This window comes from Lytechinus pictus, chromosome 3 (genome assembly GCF_037042905.1).
Source record: "Lytechinus pictus isolate F3 Inbred chromosome 3, Lp3.0, whole genome shotgun sequence".
NCBI classification, from domain to species: Eukaryota; Metazoa; Echinodermata; class Echinoidea; order Temnopleuroida; family Toxopneustidae; genus Lytechinus; species Lytechinus pictus.
In genome coordinates, this window is record NC_087247.1 from 42,493,323 (window position 1) to 42,514,273 (window position 20,951).

At 34.6% G+C, this 20,951-nt stretch overlaps 1 protein-coding gene across 2 annotated transcripts; it reads left to right on the plus strand.

Annotated features, from left to right (window-relative positions):
* The first annotated feature begins 680 nt into the window (after positions 1-680).
* LOC129257199 (sorting nexin-12-like) lies at positions 681-17,537 on the plus strand. Of its 2 annotated transcripts, none has more exons than XM_054895476.2 (5): positions 681-1,407; positions 5,505-5,591; positions 9,515-9,621; positions 10,708-10,803; positions 11,502-17,537. In XM_054895476.2, the coding sequence occupies exons 1-5, from the start codon at positions 1,162-1,164 to the stop codon at positions 11,686-11,688; spliced, it is 723 nt and encodes a 240-aa protein (XP_054751451.1). In that variant the 5' UTR covers positions 681-1,161; the 3' UTR covers positions 11,689-17,537. The 2 variants fall into 2 exon arrangements, with proteins under 2 accessions (XP_054751451.1, XP_054751452.1); XM_054895477.2 differs by having other exon boundaries at positions 929-1,401.
* Positions 17,538-20,951: the final 3,414 nt, after the last annotated feature.

Genomic DNA, 20,951 nt, shown 5'->3' on the forward strand with positions numbered 1-20,951 from the left:
TAGTTTTGATTAATCTGTTTATTACATATCTAGTTTTCTATTGTATTGTTGATATATTCATTTCTAATTATAATAGGCCCATACAGTTGCTTTTATTTCTAAAAGTCAAAACTCCTATCAAATTTGTTTTCGATCTGTATTCTGTTTCCGTAATTATTCGTGTTGTTTTCAAGGAAAAAAAGTTTCACTCTAAGCTAGATGATGGGGTCTGGGATAAGAAAAAAAAGAACTTATATTGCTCCCAAATCTCTGTCATTTGGGAGCAATAACCTCCTTTTTTTTGCTTGTCAATCTGAATTCCGGGTGCTTGCTGCCTAACATAGGGCATAGGCCTACACATCTTCCTAACAAATCTTGGGGATGCAGCACCCACGCTTCACAGGGCCATGCAGGGGCGGATCCAGCTTTTTATAAAGGGGGGTTGGGATGGTATGCGAGGGAGCGTAGCGACCGAGTCCAAGCGAGCGGAGCGATCGAGGGTGGAGGGTGTGGGAGGGGGGTGTCCCCCCTCCCACAGTAGGGAAAATTTTTGAAAATCTGTGTGTGAAAATGGCGTTTTCTTGCATCTAAAAGATAAGATTTACAAAAATGGTCCCCGGATTTTTTTTTTGGGGGGGTTGCAACCCCCCAACCCCCCCCCCCCCCCCCTCTAGATCCGCTTCTGCCATGTATCAAGCACAATTTCATGTGGTTTCAACCAAGGAGAGGAGCTGACCCGGTATATACCGCCAAAATCCCAGCCTGGTTCCCTCCATTTTTGTGATTGAGCTGGGACGGATATGTACAGGGAACGCCGGACGTAAACATCCATCTCGAATTTGTTTGTTGACAAATGCAAATAAGGGCGGTAATTATATACGTCACCCAAAACTTCGCCAATCATAATACGGTACTGGGATTCTAAATGTGATTACATCATCATTGTCTTGTACTTGCGCCGCATGCCTTAACCACATGATTCCGTTCCATTCAGGAGCTACCGCTACGTTTACTAGTAAATTAACACATAATAGATACATACAACAACGCGCGAAACGAGTAACGTTGGTACCGGGAGCTGTTTCGTTCTTTTCGAATTCTTCCTAGCTTTCAATTTGAGTTAAAAAGTTAAAAAAAAGCAATAAACAGGCACCTTATAAAACTTGAAATTTATTATTCGTCATGTTAAAAGACAGTGGTTGTGGCGCTGGTACGCCGACAACGCCCGTGGACATATCAAATAGCGAAATGGAACAGAGCCAGAGTGAAGGGAACGGCAGCCCAGTCGGCTCACCAGAACTTGATACGAGCATGAGCCTTGCTAGTAGTAGCTGCTGCAGTGGAAGCAGTTCAGACATTGCTTCTGATTCAAGTCTTCATTTTAATGACCTACCAGTACATCCTGTCAACAGAATATCGCAGGTACCGGTAGGTAGAGTTTCTTCCTTTTAATTCAGAAAATATGATAAACATGACTGACTAACAGTAACATATTTACATTACAGTTTACATGCATAATAAAAGTTTGGAAGCTTAACCTTAAGTCGTTAAGACAGTTAATCAAAGCTTCAGTCTCTGTACATGTACATTGGTTGTTCCGCTGAACTAGTAGTAGTATGAATACATGTATGTTGGCTACACTTACAAATAGGGATAATAGTAAAATGTCTGAAATTGTTAAATAAATCCCCAGAAACAATGGTTACTCCTGTCATAATTATGTGAAAGTTGTTACACTGTCACTGAATGAATGTTAGTTGCCTAAATACTTTTTCAAAGCAATTAGACCCCTCTAGTCAATTATGAATTTATTGGCATGTCTTGTCTTTTATTCCACCATATCTTGGGCATGTATATCTATTGGATCAAATTCATTGGTGAATGGCAAATGTTGAATGGTAATTGGATGTATCAACCTTAATAAGTTTTCTTATAGATTTGGCATTGAATCTGGCAGGAAAATAAATTGCATACAAATCATCCACCTGTTCAACCAATCTGTTTATTTTTTCAATAACAAGGTGAGAATGAAACATTTTTTGTACATCTTGTTCCTGTAGAAAACAAGTTCATGTACACATGTATGTGTGAATGCAATGGAAATTTTAGGAACTGAAAAATAATTTTGAAATTCTGTTTCAATATAAAAAAAAAAACCAATTCACCAATACCTTGTACTTGTAGTTCCAATCCCTGAAGTCCTCCACAAGGAAGGGTAACTCAGGGCTGACGAGAGTGGGAGTATTATTACTCTGTTTTGTTTTGTTGCAGGTTTTGCATACATTTAGTTTTAATATAAGTATGTCAGTGCTTTTGGAGGATACCGTATCGGCTGTGAGACTATTCCAGTGGGAGATTGCTTCAGGGAAGAAGGAATTAGCCAGTTGGGTGGTTGTGATGAACTTTGAAGTGACCTCATACAGTTCATGGGATTTTCTTATTCTTGTTATTTTTCTTTTGGCATATTCATTTAAGTCAAGATAAGTTTCTCCATGGATGATCTTATATAAGTTGATGATTCAGTGATTTCGCCTCCTTTCTTCAAGAGACATCCAGCCAAGTGTTGTGATTATGTTTGTAATGCTGGATCCCTGTGTGTAGTTCCCTGTGACGAACTGGGCGGCTCGTCTCTGTACCATTTCCAGCAATTTGGTGTTCTTGACTGCCTGGGTGCCATGCTGTCGAAGCATATTCCAGGTGGGGTCTATTAAACAAGTGTGTGGTATAGACGTTCCTTCACTGTTTTAGAGTAGTGATAAAAGTTCCTTCTGATGAAGTATAAAGCCCTCATACCTATACAATGAATCTAAAAGGAAAGGATCATTACCTTAAATTAAACATCCATTGGGAAACGGGTATTCCCAGAGGCTGAGAAAATGAACATACTATGTAGCCAAACTAGACAAATGCCTCCATTATTCATGAATTTGATTTATTTTATTCAGAATGCTTTCTCAAATTGTCAGTTGTTTGATATCAAATAAATAAAAAAACATTATAGTGCCTTCATGCCTTCAAGGTCATGCCCATGTTCATTGATGGGGGTATTCCCTTTTATGCTAAATTGCCATGCCCATGTACATGATTGCATGGAAACTTAATTTTCTAGACAAGATATCCTGGGGCTCGTTTCTCAACACCGCCATAAGTCTAACTTCTTGACTATATCGGAGAGAGTGAGCAACTCAGCAACTTGTCCGCTACCCGTTTCACAAAGCCCTCTTTGCCAAGATCGGGACAACAACCTGACTAAATATTTATGACACCTCCAAACCTTTCATAACTTCTTTCTTAATGACGTAGTGATATCACGTGGGTAGACTATGACATGCAAAAGGGCCTCTAAATTTGAAAATCATTCATATAGAAGTTGAAATTACATTGCAAAACAAGTGGGATAGATCATTTAATAATAATTAAAATGCACAGAAACTATAAAAACTGTTGGTAAGACACCAGAAAACCATTCATTTTGAGAATGTAAATAAATTGAATTGAATTGAATGTTGAAATAGTAAAATAATTGAATTGATAAAGATTCCACCACGTCATGCAATCCATAATTTGACTCATATTCGTTGTTTTCAGACCCTTATCAACATTTTGATAAATTCTATCTCTTATTTAGGTAATTTGTCAAATCGTATGTTTCGGTATCTGAAGATTATAAAAATTTCATGTTACAATATATCTTTATGGTGTTTGTAGTCATGAAAAACCGTCAAATTATCATCATTTTACAAAGAAAACATTTATGGTTTACTTCTGTAAACTATTTAAGTTTGATATCCCGGGGGTACCCATCTCAATGTGGGCACGTCCACATGTGATTTTTTAGTCATGAAATCAATTACTGATAATTTCATTTTCTCAGCACTTCATGCTCCAGTCTGCATGGTTCAAGCATGTATGATGTATATTTTGCCTTTGCTATTATTTTGATAAAGAGATATATTTCCCCCATTCATCACAATGAATTATTGCTGTTGTACAGGTGTATCATAGTTTTGCTTTTTGAAAATTATGCTACATGTATTTTGTGACAAAGGCTACGTCCCGTTTGCTCTTTCTACCGATATTATCAATATCAAGGGATTTGAGTTAGGAAACCTTTCGTAGAATGGGTTGAGTAAGTTTGGAACTAACTTTGTGGTTGGTGGATAAAGATATGACTCTTGTCCAGGTGTTGAGAAACGGGGGCCCTGATAGGGACAGTGATTTCCATTTTACCAGTAAATAAAACAGAAATTCTGCTTGGTTCTTGTACTTTTCATGTAAAACTTCATGGAATTCACCTTTGCAAAGCAAAATTCAGGTTTTTGCTGTGTACATTTTCAGTGACAAAACAGAATTTCCATTTTTAGATCAAGTTGCAATTGAATTGCAGATTTTCAGAAACAGAAAAAAAAACATTTTTTTGAAATAGAAAATCACTGCCTCTATCTTGATTCTTCATCACTGATGGAAACATATTCCCTGCCTCCTCGAAACTTGTCAGTAGTTATTTTACATGTGGCACAGGGTAGTATATGGGTATAAAGTAGCCTACAGATATGTGATTTCCATTGGTAGACTTTTGCATACTAGTGTCTGTCCACCCACACATCTAAAGCATGTGCAGTATGCATTAAGTATGTGCAAAATCTGTTGAAGAGATTGCGCATGATTTTTACTGTTTTGCATTTTTGAGCAACACTAAGATGTGTGAAGGGAATCTTTATCTGAACATATCAAGAGATAAGTTTCCTTTTTTGACATCCTGTTCCTTGATCCACACATATATGTACAGTGTAGGCCTTGTAAGAAGGAAACTATGACCTGACAAATCTACTGTACATGCAGACATACACTTGCATGTACTACATGTAGTCTGAGCATGGTCTGAGAAAGTTGCCCTTCTGGAATATCACATTGTTTTAAAACTTAATCTTCTTCCAAATTAATAAAGACCATCACCCTATATTACTTGTATTTAACAGGTCTGAATTGTATTTTGATTTTGCTATTGCCAATGTTGACAATTCCCAAATTCAGTGCTTTTATAAGCATTAAGCAGAAGCGGGCTTCAACCCCCCCCCCCACCTTTTTTCCAAAACCGTGTACAAAAATGTGAAAATGACCATATGATTGTGATTTTTTGCATGGTCACCCCCCCTCACTTTGAACACCGTTCCGCGGCCCCTGTTAAGCATATTTTCAGTTGATTGTAGGTTTGCAGGGTTAATGCAGTTATTGTTGTTGTGTTATCGATCCCCTGTAATCATCATGTCATTTTGTAGTAACTTGGAGGTGCTTTTCAGATGCATGAATCACATATGTACATATACATGTAAGTGATGGACATGAAAAATGTGGAAACTTGAAAGTTGCCCATTTATATCTATGTCACACAACCCTCCCGAGTCCTCTTCGGTATATCAAGTAGGCCTATTAAATGTCAAATGAAAGGTGTATACATGTATTAGACCTTACATAAATGCAGTCTCATTGTTTGATTTTGTATGTTTGTTTTTCCTGCATTCCAGGTCCAAACTATTCTAGAAGTGTCAGAGATGATATCATCAACAGACAGTATGGGGTCCAAAGTTACATTGTATAAAATCAGCATTGAGGTAGGCTATTAATAGGCTAAGTGTGATCATGGGTTTACCATTGTCTTCTTGAGCATGCACACACGTGACCTAGTACCTACCATTCAAGATAAAGGGGGTTTACTTGCTCATACATCAAATGAAGATACATGTAGTTTTGATCTTTCAAAACTACAAGCTATTTGCAAGATGAAGCATTTGACAAAAGTGACATTTCAATTTTGCAAAATGTCTGTCAATGTTTCATTAAACTGACATCATTGTCAAGTAACGCAATATCCAAAATTGCAATGCCTACTTAGCATGTAGGCCTCCCGGGGGGGGGGGGGGGGAGCACTCAAATTATATTTTGATGGGGGTGTGCCTCACGAAACTCTGAAATGGGGGTCTAAGGAACTGACTACAAGGGTAAAATATGGGGTCTTGGGAACTAAATATATCGGGCGGTGTGAAAAACGGTCTCTGGAACGGGATCCCGGCACTATAGGTACGGTGCACGCTAGCGCTGTGCATGCGCTAGCCATGTATGGAGTGGCTACTAGTCATATGGAGGTAGTTGTGAAGCCATAGGTGCATCTCTCACATGCGGTGCCCGTGCTTGACAATTTTGGTAGGGCTGGGGAACTGAGATGTCTCGTAACGGCCTTGCTATTGTCAAAACACCTGTATGTTCTTATTAAGATGCATATAATCACTAGGCGGCGGTCCGGCAGATCTCGTTTGATCAAAGAAATAATAGTGTTGAATGTCCATCTACAATACGTCCATGGTTGGAACATTTTTGACGAAAATGGCTGTAAAGTCCAAATAGATTTTATTAAGAAACAATCAGTCAGGGGAAGGTGGGGTAAGTTGAGCATAGGGGCAAGTTGAGCCACCACCCCCAAGCCAATACTGAATGGGTCAGACATTGTGGTGGTGTCATGCATTGTTGACCCACTACATAACCCTTAACCCCACCACATTGTTTTCAACTTTGAAACAAAAAGTACTTTTTTAGAGGTAAAAATACAAGTTTCAGCCAAAAAAGTAAAAAAATAGATAGGTGCTTTTAACCCACACACGTCTTTAAAGGAGAATGAAACCTTTGGAACAAGATAGCTTGTGTGAATACAGGAAAATCAAAGAAACAGATCAACAAAAGTTTGAGAAAAATCAGACAAATAATGAGAAAGTTATGAGCATTTGAATATTGCGATCACTAATGCTATGGATATCCTCACATTGGCAATGCGACAAAGATGTGTGATGTCAATTGTGAACAACTCTCCCCATTACTTTAGTTTATATTTCACTTAAACTGCCTCTTTTATCACATCTATCAGTAGATCATGTGTTATTTCTATAGGAGGGCATGTAATACAGATTTTTAAAGAATACATCATGGATAAAGATAAGAAAAAGCAAAAAGAGACATTTTCGGGGTATTTTATAGTCCATCAAAGGGAAAGTTGTTCACATGTGACATCTCACATCCTTGTTGCATTGCCAATTGGAGGATCTCCATAGCAATAGTGATTGCAATATTCAAATGCTCATAACTTTCTCATTATTTGTCTGATTTTTCTCAAACTTTCTTTGTTCATATTCTTTGATTTTTCTGTTTCAACACAAGCCAACTTGTCCAAAGGTTTCATTCTCCTTTAAATATAATAAAGAAATAAGAACAATATTGTTAGTCCCGGTATGGATTCTCATTGATTCTTGTCATAGTCTTTTACAAGATGGATGCATAAGAAATGTGTGGATGTGAAAATATCACATTAAGTTCGGACTGGGGTAATTTGAGCCAGCCAACATGGGGCAAGTTGAGCCATGGGAATTCTTATGGTATGGTATAATTTAAAAAAAAAACCTTAAAAAGCCATTGATATGCAGATAGAAAGGAGCGAATTCACATGACAGTTCTTTTACTTTTAGAGGATGTTAGTACTATAGAGAATTAGCAAGTGGAAAGGCTTTAAATGAAAAATTGACATGCTGGTTCTTCCCGTTTACATTTTGTACTTATTTTTGTGGCTCAACTTGCCCCAGAAGGTGGCACAACTTACCCCACAGATGGGGCAAGTTGAGCCATTTGACATCGTTTTTTCAAAGGTCACAATGACTTTCAGTGTGGGGGTAGAAAGTTATTTATAGGTGAAAATTTTTTCCCAAGAATCAAATTTAAAGACAAGGTATGTAATACTACAATAGCATTACCGGTAGTCATATCAATTCTAACATGCAAAATGCAAAAAGCGTCACAACTTACCCCGCCTTCCCCTATATCAGCATAAAGCATATATGTAAGGGCTACAAATGTACCCATGAAATTCTTTAATTCTATGATGGTTCCTGAAAAATTCACCTCGAACAAGATCATCTCAAGTTTTCCAACTTAACCCATATACGGGGTAAGTTGGAATAATGCATGGTCAATTAAGAATTATACTAAAATTACATGGTTTTAGCTTATTTGCTTGTTTTTTTCAAGTTCAACATATTAAAGGTGTGTAATCTAATTTGTTGTACTTTATGTTTTCTATTACACATTATATACAGCCACTCTCGCAAGCCAACTGTGTAGTAGAATTCTGCATATTATTTTGTGTGCATTTGATTTTACAAGCAATTTAATGTATCAGCACCAAATTTACAAGACATTAATCAGATAATTATTTATGCAATGAAGTTTTTTTTAATTTTAACTCAGTAATAATATAGATATGGAGGCTGACACTGTATGAAATATAAATAGTGGCTTTCATGACCAATGTATGATGCCAAAATCTTATTACACATTAGAAAGGGGCAAAGTTGGGGGTGATAATAGGAACACACACCTTTAACTGTACTTTGAACTATTTATCTATACCATACAATAACAATTAATGGTCAGTATTGAATGCATGAAAAGGTAGAATATGCTAAGAACTAATGAACATTGTTGTCAAACATGAGATACAAAGTGTGGTACCGTACCCAATAAAATGCACCTAGCAGGTAAAACAAAAATACATTGGGTAATTAATTTGGCAACTAATTAATGCATATATATTGCAGTTACGATTTTAAACCAACACATTTGCTGTTCCAAATAGCCCCTTTAAGTTTGTCCCAACTAACCCCAGAGGCCCATGAGACATTTACAATCTTACAGCACAAAAAAGGGACTTCACCATGGCATATTAATAACATTATTTTGTAGCTTGGAACAAGTGTCTATTATACCCCCGAACTGGCCAACTTGATCTATAAACTTCTCTGAGATAATATACATGTAATATTTCTGAAAGAAAAAAAATTACTAAGAAGGTGAAAAAACAGACATTCCTTCCTAACTTCACCAGGATTGTTGCACATGTGTTGTAATATGGTGGATGGCTTTTGCTAATGGCAATAAATCGAGGGCATTATTGCATGAATTTAGAAAATTACAATGTTTCAACTAACCCCAATCTCCCCTACATCTGTTTGCAGAATTTTGACATTAATTGACATCACATAAATTTTTTGCCTGCAAGTTGACATGTGTTGATATGAAAAATCAAAAGCATGAATAAGTTTATTATTTTATTGCATACTTTTGCGGCAAGTATGACAAGGCCTGTAAATCATGTTGAAATAAATATTATTAATAAAGTAGTTAGTACACTATGAAGGTATACTAATGATGTTCACCTTATACTAGCATATTGAGAAAAACTACTGGATAGTTATATAGAATGAGCAATTTCCAATACTGTAAACAAAGGTATCACTATTTATAAAAAAACATTCATAGTATCTTTGAAAGTTTGAATTCTCAAGAAAAATAAGTTGTCAGTTAAATACCGGTATGTAAAATGTATATCCTCAATTATGTTTAGATTCACTGGCTTATATTCATTTTAAGATCTGTGTCTGTTTCATGACTTCCATTTTAAGATTTGTCTGTTGTATATTTTATTTTCCATACACAGTCCAATGATATTTGCTTCCATCTACCATCATCATGTGTGTGGAGAACATACTCAGAGTTTGTATGGCTGAGGAAAAGATTGGAATTAGGATGTTCATTTATAAGAAAGTAAGTTATCCTCTCAAAGATAAATTTTGTATGTGTATGTTGATTGTAGTCAAGATAAAATAGGAGAAAATATAAATAAAGACTATAAAAGAAATAAAAGAATGAAAAAAAGGATAAAATGCAAGGGAGATGAAGTGTAAGGAAACTAAAAAGGTAGGAAAAGAAATAGGTCTGCACTCCAAATGCATTGATACAAAACATACATAATCACCCAGTTCATTATGATCAATCTCCATAAAAGGGATGGTCTGGGCTGAAAATATTTATATCTTAATACACAGAGTAGAATTCACTGAGCAAAATGCCGAAAATTTCATCAAAATCGGATAACCAGTAATAAAGTTATTGAAGTTTAAAGTTTAGCAATATTTTGTGAAAACAGTAGTCATGAATATTCATTAGGTGGGCTGATGATGTCACATTCCCACTTTCAGTTTTCTTATGTTATTACATAAAATCATAATTTTTTCATTATTTCATACTTGTGTGAATAATATGTCTCCCTTATAATGAAATTAGTTGCAGCAATAAATATCTAATGCACTAAATCAGTTGTCAATCCAATTTTTCTAGTTCTTGGAGGAAAAATTTGAATAAACCTTATTTCATATAATAAAATAAAAAAGAACAAGTGGGGATATGACATCATCAGCCCACCTAATGAATACCGGTATTCATAACGACTGTTTTCACAAAATATTGCTAAACTTTAAAATTCAATAACTTTGTTGTTTTCTGATTTTGATGAAATTTTCGGCATTTTGCTCGGTGAATTCTACTCTAATTATTAAGCTATAAATACTTTCAGCCCGGACCATCCCTTTAAATTGTCAATCCATGGCAGTTTCAATGGTAGTTTAGTCTCTCTTCTCTCCGAGTTCATTAACAAAGCTACGATGTTAATTTCTGGTGTGATCAATACAATTGTATTTCATTTTGCTATATTATGGCAAGTTATCGTATTTTGTAGAATAGAATTTACAAGCCTTGAACATAAAAATGAATGATATAATGCAGTCTGAAAAACACCATTATCTTTTGTACTTTAACTTCCGTCATTTCCTTGTTATAATATTTCTTGTTTAGGGCTGTACCAGAGCTTCCATCCAGGACGTTACTAAACTTGTTTGATAAAGATTTTGCAGAAAAAAGAAAAATTGGCCTTGAGGATTTCCTCAACAAGTAAGTTTTTTGATATTCAAGGCTTTTTTGTGTAATTCATTGTTTGTTTTGCATTGAAATGGGGAATTCCAAGTCAAACTTTGTGAAACAGCCTTCAGAGTCTGTGAAAGCTGAAGCAAGCTTAAAGTTTTGCAAAAACATAAAATTAGGATTTTCTGAAAGCATTGCAAGCTCTGAAAAATTGAGACCTTTGTAAGGTATAATGCGCTATACCAAAACTGTTCTATTATTATTAATTATATTTTAGAAATTTATATTAGGAATATGTACATTAATTTAAATGGTGACTTTCCTGTATATTTAGTTTGCCTAAGAATTGATTGTCGTTTTTTAGGACAAAATGTAGTGTATATTCAAGAAAACATGAAATTAGTGTGATGGAATTTAATACACCAGAATGTAAGGAATCTTTTTGTTTGATTTATTACAGCTTCCAGTATTGGTTATCTTTCTTTTTGAACTAAGCTACTTTATTTTTCACTTACTCTTTTTTTGTTATTTTTCTGTTCCAAAATCAATTTGGCCAGTCTTATGACTTTGTCTGCTATATCATACCTACATAACTGTACTTTATGATATATAGAAGTCTTGCAGGTCTTTACCATCCTCATTATTTCAGCAGTATGATTGTGAATGATATCCCGTATTGATTCATCAGCAATATAATCTATGTTTTCATTCCTTATGTCAATAAACAGAGTCTTAATGGAAAGGTCATTCTTATCAGATGCAGCTGTTCACCTCTTTCTTCAGTCCAACCTCTCGACAGATGAGATACAAGCATGGTTAGACAGGAAGGCAGATGGGACTATTCTTGAGTTAATACATCGGGGAAAAGACATTGTGATGCAAGACTATGATGCTCCAACACCCCAAGAAGTATGAGAGAAGTCACATTTTGGTCTAATTGATCGGATAAATCTTGTTTACCATACCTTCCGCTGCTTGTGGTATAGACAGGAAGGAAGAAGTGCTGACCACAGACCAAATAGTCCGGATGATTATTTGGTAATGCAAGAGAATTGACTCTGTCAACTACCTATTTGGACAATTACAAGTAAATGCTGTAGTAAAGTAACAAGTGTTTTGCCTTCTGCTGCTTGTGATAGAGGCAAGGAGGTTGTGTACTATTCTTACACCAAAAACCCCGTACACAAGCTCAAGAAAAGTGACTTCTCCAGACTATTCCTGATTGGACACACAGCTTGTACTCTGCATTCTAATCCTTGTGGTACAGATGTAAAGGCCATTGTGTAGGTTTGCAGGTTGTTATTTCTGCTGTCTTGCCTATGGAGGCTATGGTCCTGTCTCCATGAGTAGGAGCAATTGAATATCAGTAGCAGAGATGCAATCTTGAGCTCTGTACATGTACATGTGAAATAATGAGGAAGTGGATGTGCTGCACTATATTTTGAAGATTGACTAAATATTTTATCATAGATGTTCATGGATACATGTACATGTGCTTATGACTGGAATACAGACATATTGCCAGTTTTTACCAGTATTGTACTTGTAGCGGCATTCAGAGTTTTATTACCGGTATGTGAAACCATATTGGAAACAAACATCATGATAAAACAGTTGTAAGGAGTACATATGATTTGTGAATGATTCTATACCTGCACATGTAATTATTGTAATCATTACGTGTGCAATGTACTGGTAATGTTGATTTTCTACTGACAGTGATTAATTCTCACAAAGCAGTTATTTAAATATTAAACAAATTTACCCTAAAATTGCTCATGCTCATAAAATTGTTTAGTGCCATATTTATATATTAAAACATGATGATGAAAATGACTGAACAAAATTAAATCTGGAAAAATACCATTTACTCTGACAGGGAAATTTGTTTTCAGCCATCTTGACTTCGAAGAAGATCTTTTAACACTTGGCACATTCATATGAAAAAAAATCTTGTGTCTTTGGGAATCATGATTTATTTAGAATTTTTCATCTTTCCCCATTGAGTATATTTAGAAATTACTTGTACATTTACAAGTGAGGCCCTCAGGCCCATAACAGGAAGTCGTTGAGTTGTATATGTACTTATACTAATCGATGAACAAGGGCATTAGGAATCTGTATCGGTTTCAATATTTCTTCAGAGTATTTTGAGTAAATCAGGGACTCAGTTTTTTAGGGGAGTGAGAGCGATCACTCGCTACCGCTCACCTTAATCCATTTCAGGTAGAGCAATTTATCGCTCGCCTATATATAAAGCGAAATTGATTTTTTTTTGTTTACATAAAATGATAAATGCAGAAAAAACTAGAAATCAAGCAACATCATACACTTTTGTATTGTTTGTACAACACTTCCATGTATATATCTCTATTCTGACATCACTTAATCTGAATTTAGAATAAGTGTCAGTCAATGATCAAACTATTATTTGAAAACCCCATTCTCAGTCAAGGTTTTATAAATAACACACAATTACATTAAACAATAACACACATTTAAAATGAGATAAATATATTCAGGGCATCTAATTTTGGGTCCTTTGGTTGTTGGTTGTAACTAAGTGTACATTCCTCCATCCATTTTGTAATCAGACCAAAAAAAGCTCCCTTTGTATACGTCAAAGAAGAGCTTTTTGCAGTGCTCCCCTACCACTCCCCTTGGGAGAGCTTTTTATTGCTCCCCAAATAATTATAAAACTGAGTCCCTGGTACATGTAAATGGAATTTCTTCTATTTTAAAGATATATTTGATAAATTAACTTGGGATCATTTACTAGTTATAGGTCAGATGCATAAAAAGTAGCAATTGCTGGAAAGCACAAGCAATTGCTCGTGAAGCAAAAGATCATGCCTTAGCAATTACTTATTTTGTAGGCGTAACCCTTTGCTTGTGCTTAAACCCTTTTCTTGCTTTCAGAAAGCAATTGCTAACGGTTTGAACTTTGAACAATAGCGACGTCACGCTGGTGCAAACACGACTCACAGAACAAAAGTGGGACTCGAACGCAAAAGTGTGGTAGTGCAAAATACTGTTTCTCTCCTGTCTGCCTGTTACATCTTTCCTCAGACGTGGTGTCAAACTTTTCTTGTTTCTAATTAATAAATTTATATAGTTGGCATTCGGTTTGCCCTAACAAGGAAGAAAACATGTACATGTAGGCTTCTGTACACCTTTGGGTTCTCAGTTACATAAACATGATTATAAGATGCGAACAGGCTGATCAAGCAAACGCTCAAGCTGCTCTGAAGGAGCTTGAGAAAACCCAAGCAAATGCTTAAACACACAAGCTGTACACCTTTGGGTTCTCTCTCAGTTACATGTACATAAACATGATTATAAGATGCGAACGGACTGATCTAGCAAACGCTCAAGCTACTCTGAAGGAGCTTGAGAAAACCCAAGCAAATGCTTAAATGCACAAGCAAAATGTTTGTTTTATGCATACGCTTTTTAGCAATAGCTTAATCGTGAAGCAAATGCTTGTAGGCATTAGCACTTGCTTGAGCTTACTAGCAAATATTTTGCTCGCTCATTTTTATGCATACGGAATCAAGCAAATGCCAAGCAAAAGCCTAACAAAAGCAATTGCAACTTTTTATGCATCTGACCCATTGGGTAACATATAAATGGATGGATGGATCTATTTTCTTTTTCCTCATTTGTTTTAGGGGCAGTTTATTATTTTAAAAGTGACAGCAATGATTTTAGCCTTAAATGTATATAAGAGTTTTATTTAATATATATTGCACATAGTTCATCAGTATAAACAGTCTGCGGTAAAACAAAGTGAAGTGCATTTTAAAAAATAGTAACCGTACGTACTGTACATGTATGATTTGGTATTTTTTAAGTAATCAGTCTCAAAACTCTGCACCTGTACATGGTAATTGTGCTATATATTGCAGCTGGAGATACATGTACTTTATTAACTTTGAGTTATCACCATTCAAGTATACTAATATTCAAGTACATGTAGCAAATAGATGATTGTGATGGTATAAGATTTGCACGAGGTAAAAAAGTGATACATATTCAACAAGGTAAAGCCTTCATGCAGTTGAATTGAATGTCTCCTTTTCACTGATTTTTGTTAATGTACAACAGGAGTTTGAGAAATTCAATTACAATCAGGACAATTGTCTTGATTGTCCTGATTTATAAATGAATTGTGTGGAAACCATTTTAAAAATGAAGATAGGATTTCTGACCTACTAGTAATTGAAAATTGCTGGTACATGTAGGGTGTATCTTTTGAGAGTGCCTCTTGTACATGTAATCTGTGTTTATTTTGCAAGCAAATGTGAAAGCAAAGAGTGGCATTACAAAGATACCCAACACCTACTGTGATTTGAAGGAAATTTAACAAAAGCACATATCAAACGTGCAAAGCATAAATATACACGCATGTTGTGACATCACACCACATTGCAATATCTGCTATATTTTGGTTGGGACATGTATGCATGCTTGTCATGTTACAATTGTTGAAGCCCCATATACTCATTGAGTACTAATACTGTACAGTATGATATTGCATGCTCAATGTTATCATATTCATGTACCGGTATACCTTAAAGATTATTGTTGTTTTTCAATGAAACATTTGATTGGCTAAGTACAAAATTATAATTTTGCATGTTCTTTTCTAGGTTAATTATTTAATAAATGGTGCTTCATTTTGCTGCATTATCTTAAATGTACTCCTTTTGAACATATCATTGTGTACAATGTACTTTGCATGCAGGATCCTGTGCTTTAATGACTTTTTTTCCTCCTACAGTTTAATAGTGAAAGTACCAAAGATACCACATATTCATGTACAGTGTACATCAATTGGACATAGAGATCAATCATTATTCAGGAAAAATACTCAGTTGCCTTCATGTCAAATGTAAACAATTATCATGTAAGAGTAGTTGTAATACATGTACATATAGCTACTGTATATTCACAAGAAAAAGTATAAAAGCAGGATCTTAAAAAAGTATTTTTTTTAAATTACTAATTCCACGTCCTTGCGAATCTCCTAATTGTTTCTATGAATCAAAGTTTGTGGACTGTGACACATTGGGATATGTATAACACTGGCCTACTTTGCAAATGGGTATTTTCCAATAGTCAAGTGAGTGATTGTGTAGCATTCTTCAAATAGAAAATGAAAACAAAGGTTTACTGTTTGGTATAGGCATAGGTTTTTTGCTATTGAACTTTGAGCTATCCTACCATTCTATACCAATTATTATGAAAAAAAGCTCCGTGATCATGTTTTCTTGCCATGCTTAGAATTGAAGTGGGGATGCTCTATGTAAATCATTAACTTTTTGGAAAATAGCCCATAATTGACAAGTAAAAATGGCTTACACATGTACCACAAATCCGGGTGGGGGGTGGCATGGAATTCTTTTTTATTGAACATAATTTTATTAGTAGATCATCCAGGATGCCAGGCCCTCCTGGATTGGTAATGCAAATGAGGAAACAAAGCATTCTACTTTTCAAATGAAAATTGTTTCACCCAACATCTTCTTACCATGGGGCTTGCTTTTTTGCTCTATTATTTCATAAATGAATATATATTTTCGACCAATGAACATGGTTTCAAAGAAAAGTCGGTTGGTTGACTCGAATGTTTTATTGAAAAGTAAAGGAATGCCACATTTTTAATGGAATAAGAATAGGGTTTGAAGTTCAAGTAGAGTGAAGAAATTATCACTTAATGTATTTTTTTCATCAAGGAATGTTATGTACTACATGATTCTATTATCAAGAATGCAAATTCAATTTACATGATCCGTATTTGGGTTACTAGCATTGAAATAGCATAATTTTGTTCTTGATTATGATTCTACTTTTTAAATGGAAAGAAATTACATTGCAGATTTTGCTTAGTTTCCTTGCTTTATCCAGAATGAGGAAGTATTGTTTATAAGTCGGAAGTAAAATGAAAAGGGACAAGTCATATTTAAACAAATTTTAAAAAATGTGGAGTATCTTTGATTGTTATGCAGGCATACATTGTATCTTTGTGTTCAGGGATTAATATATGCATTTAGAAATGTTTATTATGAGCCAGTATCATTTGAGTGCCAAAATATTGTGCCATTGAATTTAACCTCAAATACTTGTGATCATGCAATACTCCTAGATCATATAAATGTAAGGTACAGAACCCTGTTTTATACAAAGTTACAACTTAAAGATTAATCCGTTTTTTAATAGATATTGGAGGGAAAAACATGATGTTGAGTTCAATGTTACAATCTGTTGCAATAGAACCCAAGTCTTCATAAGATGGGGCCCAGTGTGTCTAATATGCAAATCTTGTAATGTTTATTATCTGACATACTCTTCTTTTGATTAAGATTGTTAGGACATAGAATTATATTAAAAAAGACTCTAGTCTAAAATGCCAATTCTGTGTTCTTCAGTGAAATTTACAAAAGATATGACAAAGAGATGGTAAATAATTAAATGTCATTGTAATAACATGTTTATACTGATAAGGCTTGGCAAACACATGCTGAACACTGCAAACATAATTAATCAGTGGGTAGATTTTTCACTTATATTTTATTTGCATTTTGCTTTGATTTATCAGGATTTTTACTGTACTTCTCAGTACCGGTAGGCCTACTGCTTAATCTCACAAGAATTACAAAGAAGCTTTATTTGATATTTTCTATTCATCTCCTTACTTGAGGAAGGTGTAGTAAAGATGTATACATACCGGTAATATTAAATTTTATGCTTTTTAGAAAGGATATCTTGGAAAAAAGTGTTGTCTTTATTCATTTGTGTTGGACTTTTGGTATAATGTAGGTTCAATGTTGATGCTGTGAATTGGGTATTGTCCAAGTGATCAAAACTAGTTAATTATTTGAAATCTAATATCTCTTGTTAATACATATCATTTTTGGAACTATAAGTCAATACCATTTAGCGTGATTAGTTGACTGCAACAAATTGAAATGACTGAATATAATTATAGTTATTGATAGATCTACCAGTGGGGGCATCGTGGTCTACCCACATTGTGCTGAACTCAACCCAGATTGGTTACACATCAGCAAGGACTAGGTCTACAAGTTAAAGAGGGATATAAAGCAAATATATCAGGCGTCTCCTTCGAAAGTATAGTGGGACTTAATCCTCAGCTGGACTGGCAATACAACTGTTTTTCCCTTTGGGAAAAATAGTTATCCCCAGTCCAACCTCGGATAAATAATTCCCACTATACTTTCTCAAAGCCTGATACATTTGTATATTATGTGTAGTGACCAAATATGTATCCAGTCCTCTTTTGCTGCTTGGTTTAAACAAGATTAAAGATCTAAGCCAAAACCATATTTATAAATTCTATGCCAATGCAAAGCTGATAAGCTACAAAGAACAACCACTTTCATGCATTCTTACATTTTATCAGCCGATAATTTGCTTGGTTTAGAAACAGTTAACTTTTCGAGCATCACAAATTGACCTAATCTTGATACCCAACTGTCAGGATTTGAAGACATCTTGATTGAATGTCTTTGTATGTAGAAAAGTTAAATTGTTTTCCAGGTTACAAATTAAAATTTTGAAATAATTGGAAATATTTAATACTTTGTTTTCGCCTCATTTTGATGTGGATGCTTTGTCAGGTAAACTGTTACATATGAGCTGAATAAACATACATGGGTGAAAACTGGACCAAATAAATGGCAAAGAAAGAGCTGGAGATTTCATTAATTTGAGCAGAAAATACTTTCAATATGATTTTTTGGACAAATCTTTTTTTTCTTCAATTATTCCTAATCTCTAAGTCAATAAATAACTGATCTTCTCTGAACACAAACTCATGTAATCACAATTCATATCATATTGAGACTCTAGAATTCTGGTCAGTAAGAAGTGCAATACCCACTTTCAAGGCTTGCAAATTTGAATGTTTCTAAAGCAAAATTATCAGCTCATAAAGTAGTGAAAATGCATGGAGTGAAACTTTATTGTATTCTTAACTTTTGAATGTTTGTTTTTGCTTCCAATGAGGTCTTTGAAAAACCTGAAAATAAAATAAAGGCATTATTTGATCAAGGGAGGAATGGAGCACTCAGCCATATACAGTTGAGTACCAGTATGCACTTTTTCTTAATTTGACCTTCCATTTAATAGTCGAAGAATCAACCAAGTCAAATTAATTTTCAGAAAATGCTTGAACCCTTTGAATTCTCTAAAATATTTCACCAAAGACTAACAGATTTCTGTGATCTCAAGAGATTGTACATAGAGAATTTTAACCCCCCCCCCAGTTTTAAAGGTAAGAAGATAGTTTAAGCTGGGTTGCTTTGCTTCCTACCAGAATCACATAATTTCATGCATCATTTATAGTTCTCAAACTGTTTTTTATCTGGGTCCAGTGTTGTATAATTGAATATAAATTATGCTGCATTTATTGTAGAACACTCACAGACTTCTGGTAAAGAGGTAGTAGGCGCTATATAAGCAAGTATAATTGAATTTCAGAGAAATTTGTAACCTCTTGGGGTTGCAATTTCATGGCCGCAGAATGTGCAAGAGACCCAAACTAGAAATTAAACGGTAGAAAATTCAGAATTTTTCATAATATACAAAGTAAACACCAGAAATAAGCTTTTGTGCTTTCAACAGTTTGGAAGAAAGCCAATGAGGATAGTCATAAGATTGCTCATTTGTGTGTGTCTGATCATTGTTCAAAACTTCTTTTTAGCAATTGATATTTGTTCAAACATCCGCTTACTTTTACTTTCACAACCTTTTATTGAATTAAATTCAAGAATCCAACCCAAATAGAAAGCTGTTATGCCCTAAAATCAGAGGATAAAAGCGAAAGTTTAAACAAATCTGATAAACAAAAAGAGAGTGAAGAATATATAAACATCCGTATTCTGTAAAACTGATATCTCTTTACCTATGAGAATTTTAAATTGGCCAAGTAAGTCATGTAATTGAGATGTAGGGTAGGTAAAACATCTCAATCTGATACAACTTACGAAATGATTAAATGTCATCTTTTTTAAATGTTTTATCTAGAATGATTTTTTTTTTCTTTTGAGATCTAACAATATGTTATCTATACAAGGTTTCTACATTTGTCCCCGGGAAAAGGTGCATATGTAGGAGAAAGAATCCCCTTTCATAAAAAGTAACTGAAAAAATAAAATTTCTAAAATACAGAAAAGGTGTTCATTGCAAATATTCAGGTTCTACAAGAACAAAAATTAACACACTATTACACAAAATTATCATTTAATTACAATATATCATAAAATTTATTCCTTAAATATATTTCACATACATGTATCAATTCACGGTCTTATCTATGTTAAACAAAGGATGATGGAGGGATAATTATTCTAATAAATTGAGAATTTGGTGATTCATTCTCTTATGAGAGATGACACATTTATTAGAAATGGGTAAGATCTTGGGCATAAAAACTCTGAATCAGCATGGAATCCTCAAACATTATGTATATTGTCTATGGGAATTGGCTGTGATGTAGACTTGAAAAAGTGATACAAAAGAACAAGCAAGAGCCCTTAATACAAGAATATACATGTACCTTGCATGAGATTTTGCATGATTTGTATTATCTCACTTTTCTATATTTATGTTTCCAGTGCACTTTGTATTTCTTTTTTAAAATGTGCTTCACTTAGTTCAGAAATGTTACTGTGATTACAGTAAAATGCATACTTTAATCTTCCATTTATTAGTAGAATAATCACAGAAAGTAAAGCCTTTCTTTCTGAGCGGAATATGCAGATTGTTTACTACCACACCTAAATATGTTCTATGTCAAATTTCACCAAATAGTCAAATAGATTTCGTATTCTCAATAGACTCAACAGGCAGATTCACCTGTACACAGTATATGCCTAGTATGAAGTACATAAACCATGAGAGTAGGTCCATGCATAAACTAACTGGTGTACAGTACATCAAGTAGCAATATGGCAGCCCTGATGGTTCATCTGCCGACTTAAAAACGGTAGTGGAGGATAGTATCATTGGTTTATACAGGAATTCAATATCAAGGGCAATTTTTATTCACACAACTGAAATTTTTTTTGTCCTTCATACCTCAGTAACATTTGCTCTATGGCGTAGTACAACAAGTAGAAAACAGCCGTTTTATTCATTTTTATTCAAACCAC